Source organism: Pocillopora damicornis, chromosome 2, assembly GCF_964200805.1.
Source record: "Pocillopora damicornis chromosome 2, jaPocDami1.2, whole genome shotgun sequence".
NCBI classification, from domain to species: domain Eukaryota; kingdom Metazoa; phylum Cnidaria; class Anthozoa; order Scleractinia; family Pocilloporidae; genus Pocillopora; species Pocillopora damicornis.
The window spans coordinates 33,585,111-33,596,466 of NC_142671.1; the positions used below are offsets into that span (position 1 = coordinate 33,585,111).

The following is an 11,356-nucleotide window of genomic DNA, read 5'->3' on the forward strand; positions in this document are numbered from 1 at the left end:
TAAATAGCTTTGCTCGGCTGATAGTATCACTCTGTTGTGTGTACTCCTCCCTCCTGTGTACTGGTCGAAAGTGATATCCATTATACAGCTTTGCTCGGCTAATAGCCTCTTTCTGGCGTATGGCCTGACGCAGTCCCGTGGTACATGGACTCAGCCCCCCCCCCCCCCCCCCTCGCCTTTTACACTGGAGTGGAGGCTGAGTAACCTGCCACGAGAGTATTTTTGACTTTATCGCCAAAGGAATGGAATGTTTTTTTTTTTCTCGGTGCATTCTTACCTATTTTAAACACTTAACCGAAAAAGCAGTTTTTTTCTATAGCATCTGTACTTAACCTTTGCTTCTTTGCCTCCTGTTGCCTTTCAGACTTCTGGAGAATGGCGGACAGTTTTTTGGATAACATTTCTTTTATACGTCATTGGATCTATTGCTTTCATGGCGCTAATGACAGCTGACAGACAAGAATGGGACAAAGTTGAAGGGGCTTCGAGAGAACCCAGTTTAGATGTCGCCACTACACCGTGATAGATCTTTATTTTATTAACATAGTGTAGCTAAATACTACATGTTTAACGCCACTACTTGAATGCACGTATAATCTAATTCCCAGATAGACAAATACTTAGACGTAAAGATGCGCAGATGTGTAATTGTGATTCGACTGAAAATAAATAATTGATACAAATATCTAAGTACAAATATAACAGAAAAAAGATAACGAAAGAGCTGCTTGAAATAGAAACGAACTTCCAATTTGTGGCGTAATTAGGTTCCGTAGAAAAACTCTTAAACAAAAGTTACACGGCGTTCGCAAAAACTAACGAAGCGACTGACTTATAGAAAGATGTTTTTCGTCTTGTCATGAGCATGGGACAAAAAAAAATTTTCATTTGGAATCGAACCTCAGACCTTCGGATTCCGCGCTTTTTCCTTTGTCCCTCGCTCGTGACAAGACGAAATACATCTTTATTTCTTTACCGCGCTCAAAGAATTGACTTAGTTAAAATAAACTAGCAACGTGAACTTAATTTAATAGAAACACAACATACAGCAGTTGTTCAATTGAAAGAAAAAACAATATAAAATAATTTCGCAGTTATTTGACGATAAACTGAGAAATGAAGATTCTAGTTGCTACACATAAATCTTCTATACAGGTAGAAATAGATAAGAATTAGAAAGTAAAATAACATTCTTATAAATCGAGCAGGATTTGTATATTTTTGTGGAAATTTTTTTTTTTTTTTTTTATGTACACTCGTGTATTTTTTAAATCCACCGAAGGATCTAAACTTCGGCACAAAAATTAAAGGTTACTATTTTAAAATACGGATCAATATGTTCATGTATAATGTGTTTAGCCTTTTGAATTTCACCGCTAATTCGCTAACATAAATTAATTTTTGAATGATAAATTTGTGCGTCATTACTAGTAATCATAAAAGTGTTGTTTTTCCAAGATTTCCGTATTCCTTCTCGCTCCAAACCTTTTACGTTAACTGCATGATTGCAGTCTTTCTTCCTTTTTCATTCGTAAAGCATTCTTCCGATGTGTGTAGTTGTTTGGCTTCATCTGTTTTGCTCCGTCCATCTTGTCCTACCATGTTGGATTCTTTCCGCGCTCATTTTGCAAAGAATTGTATTTCTTGAATCACTTCGAGTGGGCAGTAGGATGTAGTTGATGTTAACTACGATTAAGTTGGAATGAATTTCCAAAATACCCAATAGAAGAGCGGTTTAGAACGAATTTTACGGAACGCGAAGACTGTGGTGTGGTGTTCACAACGCGTGTCGTATTATTATTATTATTATTATCATTATTATTATTATTATTATATCCATATTGATTGTCTATCATTGATCGGAGTAAAAGAAAAATGATGACGAAGTCTCATACCAGATCCTCTTATCCTAAGCTGGGTTCTCTAAATGAGTAGCAACTGGAAACGCAGTATTTTCGCAGAATCATACTTGAGAACTGCCCAAAGATTAATATCACACGACAATGAAAACAGTTTTTGTGGCTAATGGCACTTAATATTATTGTTACCTCAACGTAATACTGCTTTACTTACTGTGTAATGCGGAATAACATAAACAAGACGACACGATGTCCAAGCTAAGACCTAGATAATATTTGTGTTTTAAAAAGGAAAATAACGATGATATGTAAGAGAAAGGTAGACATCTTAGATCTTATCGATCCCGAATGCCATAATGCCCCTTTTCCTTCAGATTTTAGGTTTATTTCGTATTGCCGTTCTGTTATTAGTATTGCATTGATAGTTCAAAGAGAAATTTTATATACGTCTAGAGGTTAAGGAAGATCCAAAGCAATGTTTTAACTCAAAAGTGCCCTCAACTTGATGGAGATTTAAAATGTTTCCTTGGCAAGATACAAAAGTTAATAATAAAACACAAAAGAGAATGAATGGCTAAGGATGTAAAAATAGATTACCGTACCATCATTAAAAATTCCGATTCGCAAAAATTTGAAAGTGATATTGCTTCCTCAAGATTAATATTAGCTGCAATGAAAAATGAGCACGACATTAATCATTTTTCATACAGAGTACCCAGCTGCTCATTCGAAATCACAACGATGAATCACTCTCTGGAGAATACCAGCTACTTTTTGGCTTCTGGCATTTCAGTAGAAAACTGTTCACTTCCTCTGTCTCATGGATTAGCCCTTATCTCAATAAACACTATCGTGAGTATCGCGGGAACGCTTGGGAATCTACTGGTTTGTTTAGCGGTTGCCAAAGTTCCTCGCCTTCGCAGACCTGCAAACTTCCTTCTATTCAGCTTGGCCCTAGCTGATTTACTTGTGACTATGGTGTGCGTACCGTTATTTCTGGTAATCCTCACTAGAAGAGCTTTTTTTAATGACTGTGCAAAGGACTTGGAACGCCCATACGTGATCTTATCCATGCTTTCGTGCTCTGCTTCTGTAGAACATATTGCCGCTATCAGTGTTGATCGTGTTATCGCTATTTTGTACCCTCTGCACTACAAAGGTATCATGGAGAATCGTGGTTGGAAGGCGATGCTTTTAAAGTCTTGGATATCACCGATTGTGGTTCCCGTTTTGAACCCCATTATTCCGAAGAGATTTCCCAAACGTTTCGTTGCATTCGGAATTTTCAGCCTCAGCTACATGGCTGTGTTTGTGTCGTACTCTCTGATAGTAATATCGCTGGTCAAACATCGGAAAAAACAAATACAGATCAGAGCTTATCCTTCCAATGATGCTGGCAACTTCCAGAATTTCCGCGTCGAGATTCGCATTGCTTTTACACTGGCGATTGTGATCGTTGTTTTCACTGCTTGTTGGGTTCCACTTTTTGCCACGTTTTTTGCAGCTGGGAAGCTACTGGTGAATGATCGCGGTATGGCTTTTATATGGATCAGGACCTTGGCTCTTTCAAACTCCGCAATGAATTTCGTGATTTATGGCTCTCGAATGCGGAACTTTCGAGAGGCGTTCACCGAAATTTTGCGGAAGATTCTTAGCTGTTGTAAATGTTCACGAACCAATGTTCCCGATGTCAGGTTACAAACATTACGATATTAAAATCATTTAAATGAAAAAAATATGAAGATAAGTTAAGAACTAAAAAAACACAGTGGTAATCTGTGCGCGTTCATTTAATTAACAGTCGAGTCCTCTTTCGCCAAGAGTGTAATTAAAATCCGAGTTCTAACACACAGTCTGTCCGTGATCAGACAGATCACAATATCACATAGTCTGTACACAGGAGCGAACGTCATAGTGACAATTAGCAGCATCATTTTTGGTTTATCTGTCAGATGCTAAGCTTTTCTTGTTTTTCGTTGCTTTGAACAAGTGCAAAATTCTCCTGAAGACAAAATCGAAGAATTCCAGGAGAGTTAGGAAACTCATTCCAAGGAAAAGACCAAAAGTACCACCCAGGTTTCCTAGTGGAGCAACAGTAGACAGCTTAGTGCTAAAGTGGTGTCTGAGTGATGAAATAATGTGAACTAAATTTAATGGCTGTGGTAGTAAAGTATTTTTTTTCTTTACTGAACATAATTTACAAGAATTTTGATGGCACATGAACGCTTTTCCAGCAAGAAAACGTTGGGGTATAAAGACATAAAAGATCTTTCGTTAATGTAGTTCTAACATTAGTGGACATACATGCATACTACACTGTTTCATCAAATTCAAAGTTATAACTTTTTGTCTTCACAGAGAGCGGGTGCAGAGATTCCCTACATTTTAAGACATTGGGAATATCAAATAATGAAAAGATCGTCGTGATGTTCACAACTAGGTCACTAAATATGGGTTATCGGAATTCTTACCGGCCATTTACCAACATGCACTTACAAAGGCACAACACACCGAGAGATAATTGTGAAAACTTCAAATAACTTCGCTACTAACCAATCAAAGCCCAAGTTTCAAAAACAGGTTTTTGCTCAACGATCTCAACACTCAGGTCTTCAAAATATATATCCAGAGAGATGATGTTTTCGCTGCGGGGAAAAAACCGAATAATCATTAAGTAACAGTTTTCATTTTGATTTCATGGGTAACATATTCTGCTACCACGGAAAACATTATTACCATCATTTACTTACTCTACAAACTTCTCCCTTTGTTCTTCGGTCATGTTCAAAAGGGGTTTGTACATCTCGAGTTCCATAACAGATTTCTCAGTGTTGTTAAGAGAGAACATGAGTTGTTCAATGAAAGCGTCCCTCTGAAGTCCACTGTAGGAAAGAAATGTCTTGTACTCCACATATTCGCATGGCTCGCCACACTTCCTTTCGCAGGCAGACTTCTCACTGGAAGTACCAAAGTTTTCTGCGACGGGAATAAATCATTATGCTTCTGTTATTAATTTTTCCTGGGCGTAGAGTTCTTTAATCTGGTTTGATGCTTTTATTTTCGATGGTATTTCAGTGTACGCTTCAAGGCAGAAAAATTTTCCGATGAAACTAGACTTCTTTTCTTACACTCACAGCAAAGAATGAGCCGTCATCGTTGACAGCATAGGAAAAAGTTTTAATCCAGAGATTTAAGAAGACTGTAAGAAAGCTGTAAGAATAAATCCATTTTTATAAACATCCAATGAGCTCATCGACTTCTGCTAAAAGATGACCAATTGGTATCAACTACTGGGGACTAATTGCCTGGGTTTCAGATTTTTACTTCCATATTGATGCAACTTAAGCCTATCAACGAGAAGTAAATTCAAATTCCCATCAACATTGGTTAGGATTGGTTTCAGAAAAAGCAACAAATGTGATCCTCAAAATAACTGGATGTAGTCTTTTCTTTTTTAATAACAACCACATTGTCTAGTTGTAGGCTGCTTTGAGCATATTAAATTTGACATACCATACGATGGGAAAACGCACAGAATTGAGTCATTCACTGCACAAATTGGGATTGGTCGATTGGCTGTTAAAAACAAGAGAAAATAATTGTCCATTATGCCTATTATGCTATCGTTTCATGAGATCTTTTGGGTTTTACGAATGATATTTAAGCAACTTAAGCCGAACCCATCGTCAAGTGTAGGATTGACTGCACAAGAGCCGTTGAAATTCAGTTATTCAACTTTTTTAAAAGTTAAAATGGTGGGCAGGCGCGCAGCTTACTAAAACGAGGGCTTCTCAAGTCTCACGTTTAAAGATGTAATCAAAGTGCTCTGTGAGTAAACTCGTGAATTGACACATGTTTTTTTGGATTATCTTTAATGTTATCTGGTTTAGGGAATTTTGTGGTTAATTGTCATATCTAGAGTACGAAACAAAGTAACGTTGGGATAAGAAGGCATTACAGTTGAAATGATCATGCTATTAAATTTGACAAGGGTGGACGATGTCATGTGTTTTAAACTTATATCATTTTTGTTTCTGGTTCAAAAGAAAAGGTTGGAAGTAAATGGGGGTGAAAAGTGAAATTTACTGTCTATCATTGTAAATATTAGAAACTCAAGGCAATACTGTCTTGATGAAAACATTAACGATTCCCTCTTTAGCAAATGAGACAAACGGGAACGAGTTTTGAGTGATATATCTAAGCCAAGACTGCCACCGTCATTTTGGATCTCCGCCTGGGTAGATTTTAGTCACGTGCTAGGCAACGTATAATCAATAACAAGATAGAATTTCATTTCAGGCCTATTTATCAATTTTGTGATGTATAACTTTCGCATTTTAGTACGCAATATGTATTTTGAATCTTCAAATTGTCTTGAAACTTAAAAGAAAACTGTTCTTTAAAAATTCACTGAAAATCGGTAGCTAAAATTGTTTGTTTAGGTGTTATTTGATTTTCGTGATAACTTGTAATTTCGTCAGTCGCCGGCATCTTTTGTTGCTTAACACAGGAAAAACACACGATACGAAACGTAATGATCGATTTTGTCCTCAATCGCACGCCATAACAGAAAAAGCTTTTAAACATCTGTAAACTCCGAGCGCTCCGCAGTAAGTGATATTTTCAATGAGTCGTCGGATTGTTTTCAAGTTCAAGGATTGTAAATTACGATTTTATGAAAAACGATGGTTGTTCTGTTATTTCAATGAGAATCCTTGCCTGCCTGCCAGTCGCTGGCGCCGCTTGTTGAAACTAAAACGAAAAAAAAACTCTTTTAAGATGATCATTGGCTTCTTTTTCACCCCACCACTATTCTTAGCAACAAACGTCGCCATTTCGTTTATCTATTGCTCGCCAAAAACTATCAAATGCACTCAAAAGCCTAAAATCGAAAAAAAGTTTACAGGAATCGACCAATCGAGAGAGCGAGTGCCATTACCCACATCGTATCTACAACTCGCTCTTACGCATGCGCGCAATTCACGAGTTAAAAAGTGGACTTACTAAACGTGAACGCCTGCTACGTTGCTTTGGTGCAAATAACAAACTCTGAATAAAAACTTCTGCGTTATTATCAAAGACATAGTGGGACTAACCTTGAAATTTTATTACAGTGCAACCGCAAGCTTTGATAATATAATCGTTGCGACAATTTACCATACAGGCAGGTTTTGTGTAGGCAAAGTCCCTGTCAAACTTAAGAGATCCTTTCCTGCAGTTTGTTGCATACGGCTTCTCCAAGTTAATTATCTGCAAAAATCATGATATGTTCTAAATTTGACAGCTTGCTCACATCCATTGAAAAAATAAAGGTTTGGGAGAAAGGGAATTTGCTGTTCTCCTAACCTGGTCGGAGGCTGAGTGACAGATTGACCGTGACCAACTGGCTGACTGGCTGGATGCAGGCTAGTTGACGGACTGAGCGACTGGGTTACATATTAACTGACAGCCAGACCAATTAACTATGTAACTGACTGACGAATGTAATTGGCAGGCAGACTGGTCAGCCTTTAGGCTGAATGAAGGACTGAGTCTCCAATGACTGGTATTCAGCTAACTGACGGACTGTCTGACTTACTAACTGACTAGCCCCTGATTTTCCTCTTTACCTTTCTTCTTTTTATGGCGCATAGACTAGACATTCCCGGTTGAATAACAATGCCAAACTCTTCCACAGGTAGAAACGTCTTCTGCTCATGTATGAGAAGCAAAATTCCAACCGAAGGCCTCCATGGAATTGGAATATATTCGTCTCGCTCGATGTTAAGTCGAAGCCTCAAGCCACTTGGAAGACCAGCGACGGTAGTATTCAACAATGGATTACCACCCTCTGCAGAGTTGAAGGTATGACATTTCAAACCATGAAAGGCGCTCAGTGAGCTAGTGAAGTTATGAGCGTTGCACTGTTTGCCATTGATTGAGCAAGAACTGAATTCTGGGCTGGTTGGTAAAAGCATATCTTCCATATCATCACCAGTTATCCAAAAGTTCGTTTGGGTTTCGTTGACAGTTTGAGAACGATGGAAAAACTCTGGATTGCGCTCCTTGAATTCTTTGGTAAACGCCGCTTTCGATCTTCTTATAATTAGATACATACCCTGAAGCTTTTTATCGACAGTCGCTTGGCCGTAAATATTCGTGAGTGACTTTATGAGTTTTCTTTTGTTGAGTGCATTAAGATTACATAGAGTCACAGCTGGGAAAGGAAATGCGTTTTCATCGTTATCTCTGTCGAACGTTATTTTTGTATTAAAAGGTCTCTCATAAAAGTGTCTTACAAAAGTGTAAACTTGGTAGTTGCAGAAAATTGCGCACCCTAAAACTGCAGCAATCCAAAGCAGTCTTCTGAAAAAGTTATCTGCGAAGAAAAACCTGGCACCGTGAAGAGTTGTGTCCTCTGCGAACGACTTCCATCCCTCTACATCTCGATGCTCTGTTTCTGAATCCCTGATGTCGACATTGCTTCTTCTTAAGCTAGTTCCATCTTCGACTCCCTCAGCATCCACTTTGCGTTTAAGAAATGCCATTATAATTCTAAACGGCTGAGTTCTTTTTAAACGAAATGGTCGAAGACGTGTCTAAAGAGGAATTCTCGTTTCTATTAAGTGCCTCTACTAAGACTTGACGAACTCCCAAGTCGTTTTAGGTTTTATAGATGAAGGTTGCCGCAGTGATGGTTGTACGTAATTACAGCTCTCTGTCACAGTCAGCACGATTTCTCTAAGAAATTTTTCTGTTAATGCCAGAAATCATCAATAAATGATGGATACATTTCTTATCAGCTAAACTTAAACGTATCTTATTTAATTTACCAACAATGAAGATGAATTCCTTGATGTTTTCTTCTTCAGTAAGAATACGGCAAATTCAATCATGGCGAGCCTTGGAAGCTGTACACATTTCGTTTTTGTGTGTGCAGTTTGTTTGGTATCTTCTTTACTCAAATCGAACCCCCCCCTCCGAGCGCAATATGAAAGATTTAAACATCGAGCTGTTAGCAATAATAAGCGATCTAGGTGGCCTTGTATATCATGTTCTCCTTGTTTGTCCGCCAATAAGGAATTTTCTTTTCACTGTTAACCTTTTACTCCTTTCAGTTTTTACTCTTATTTGGAATCATAATCCAGCTATATTTTCAAGTTGTCTGCATATGATTTTGTTAATTTGGTAAATGGAACAAAGCCACTTATACTAGGAAATTAGTTCAAGCTACCCCGCCGAGCATATGCTCCTCTTTAGAGCCAATTACCTGTAGGTATACTCTCAATAGAGCTATAATCTGCGAGCAAATCCTCTATCACAAGCGCCACCGCAAAAGCATTTCTTCGCCCACGGGAAAGCGAAATCTATTACGAGAGCGCTTATGGAAACGCTAAATTTCCTAACGTTTACACTATATTTCACGCACACGCAGTCTGTTACTTGAAACGCTCTGTGAACGAACAAATGTATTCCATTTTTAGTCTCCCTGGTCAAAAACAGTCACCTTGAAATCAGGATATCCTATTTTGCAATTTTCCCCTAATTGTTCGAGAGCAAAGATTATGGACTTATGTAACTTTTCTTTTTTTCGGTATAAATTTGTATTAATCAAAAGTTGCTTTCCACCTGAGTTGATGTCATTCTATCCTGCTTTGCAACATTATGATTACCAAAATATATTCCATGCTCAGACTCGCGTGTGGTGTGAAAGCCTTTTTATATATTTGCGTAATTCATTGGGTATTTTTTGTCAAACTGTTTTCCAACGATTTTAAGCTGATTTCCTTACTGTATTTTTCCTCTTCTGCACTTAATGGCAAAAATCATGATATGTTCTAAATTTGACGGCCTCCAGACAACCATTACAAAAAGTTTTGGAAGGTGACTAAGATCCAGAGGAAAGTTGCTGTTGTTTTAACCTGCTAGAAGAGTCAGTATAACTTAGCGGTTGATTTATTGACTGAACGATTGATCATGATCGTCTGGCTTTCTGGCTGGATGGTTGACCGACTGACAGGTCGGTGGCAGAGTAAACGACTAAGAATGAAGGGGTAAGTTTCTAAAGAAACTGTGGTACTGCGTCGGTGGGAGAGTATAGAAGGTAATTTAGTGTTAACAACTGGGTTGAAAACGTAAATTAGCCACCGTAAAGAGTAAAAAAGCTGACGTTTCGAGCGTTAGCCCTTCGTCAGAGCGATTAGAAGAATTGTGGGTTGTGTATGGATTTATATGTAGAAAGTGGAGCTACGCCATTGGTGGGAATATGATGGCGAAAAAACAGGAATAAATTAGTTGAATGAAAAGCGCTCGTTGATTCCGTGGGGATTAAGGGTGCCGATTTGAAATATAAATTTTTGTTCTAGTGTTTTACGGCTTTCCGAACTGCCTAGATGTAAGGAAAGGCCGCAAACTGCCATATGCTGTTTAGAATGATAAGGAAGATTAAAGTGTCTAGCGACTGGCTTGGATGCGTCCTTGTCATTTATTTCCACATCGCGAAGGTGTTCTCGGAATCGGTCACCCAGTCGTCTTCCTGTCTCGCCGATGTATAACTTATTGCAATAAGTGCAAGTTATGCAGTAAATAACATTGGCGGAGGTACACGTAAAGTGATCAATGATCTTAATGGATCTTTTGGGTCCCGATATTTTCTCTACGTTGTGAATGTCCTTTCATTCACAACGTAGAGAAAATATCGGGACCCAAAAGATCCATTAAGATCATTGATCACTTTACGTGTACCTCCGCCAATGTTATTTACTGCATAACTTGCACTTATTGCAATAAGTTATACATCGGCGAGACAGGAAGACGACTGGGTGACCGATTCCGAGAACACCTTCGCGATGTGGAAATAAATGACAAGGACGCATCCAAGCCAGTCGCTAGACACTTTAATCTTCCTTATCATTCTAAACAGCATATGGCAGTTTGCGGCCTTTCCTTACATCTAGGCAGTTCGGAAAGCCGTAAAACACTAGAACAAAAATTTATATTTCAAATCGGCACCCTTAATCCCCACGGAATCAACGAGCGCTTTTCATTCAACTAATTTATTCCTGTTTTTTCGTCATCATATTCCCACCAATGGCGTAGCTCCACTTTCTACATATAAATCCATACACAACCCACAATTCTTCTAATCGCTCTGACGAAGGGCTAACGCTCGAAACGTCAGCTTTTTTACTCTTTACGGTGGCTAATTTACGTTTTCAACCCAGTTGTTAACACTAAATTACCTTCAGAGTAAACGACTGACTGACTGACTGACTGACTGGTCAGTTGGCTGGCAGATGGACACGGTGACTCGTTTACTGCCTGACTACTGATTAACTGACAAACTGAGTAGTGAAGTGGTTGGCCGGTGGGCTGAATGACGAACTACGGGACTAATTGAACGACTAGTGGACTGGTGACTAATCAGCTGACTGACTGTCTGTCTGCGCATGACTGGCTTGTTGGCTAGCCCGCCAACGCACTGTCTTCCCTATCATTTTTCTTTCTCTTCTTTCCCG

The 11,356-nt window shown here is 38.7% G+C and overlaps 3 protein-coding genes across 7 annotated transcripts in view; 2 read left to right on the forward strand and 1 right to left on the reverse strand.

Annotated features, from left to right (window-relative positions):
* The window catches only part of LOC113669999 (vesicular glutamate transporter 3-like), a 51,814-nt gene extending 48,648 nt beyond the window's left edge, over nucleotides 1-3,166 (forward strand). For all 5 annotated transcript variants that reach the window (XM_089197997.1, XM_089198000.1, XM_089197998.1 and 2 more), the window contains one exon: nucleotides 365-3,166. In XM_089197997.1, the coding sequence (XP_089054123.1) occupies nucleotides 365-523 (159 nt within the window). In that variant the 3' untranslated portion in view covers nucleotides 524-3,166. The remainder of the gene's footprint in view (nucleotides 1-364) is intronic.
* Nucleotides 1,007-8,744, reverse strand: LOC113669998 (acid-sensing ion channel 2). Its single transcript, XM_027186079.2, has 6 exons — nucleotides 7,469-8,744; nucleotides 6,956-7,109; nucleotides 5,373-5,435; nucleotides 4,610-4,835; nucleotides 4,413-4,504; nucleotides 1,007-3,940 (listed from the first exon to the last, which is right to left on the reverse strand). Exons 1-6 carry the CDS (start codon nucleotides 8,384-8,386, stop codon nucleotides 3,801-3,803), a joined length of 1,593 nt encoding a protein of 530 aa, XP_027041880.2. The 5' UTR covers nucleotides 8,387-8,744; the 3' UTR covers nucleotides 1,007-3,800.
* On the forward strand, nucleotides 2,430-4,041 carry LOC113670055 (melanocortin receptor 5-like). Its single transcript, XM_027186138.2, has one exon. It carries the CDS (start codon nucleotides 2,430-2,432, stop codon nucleotides 3,573-3,575), a length of 1,146 nt encoding a protein of 381 aa, XP_027041939.2. The 3' UTR covers nucleotides 3,576-4,041.
* Nucleotides 8,745-11,356: the final 2,612 nt, after the last annotated feature.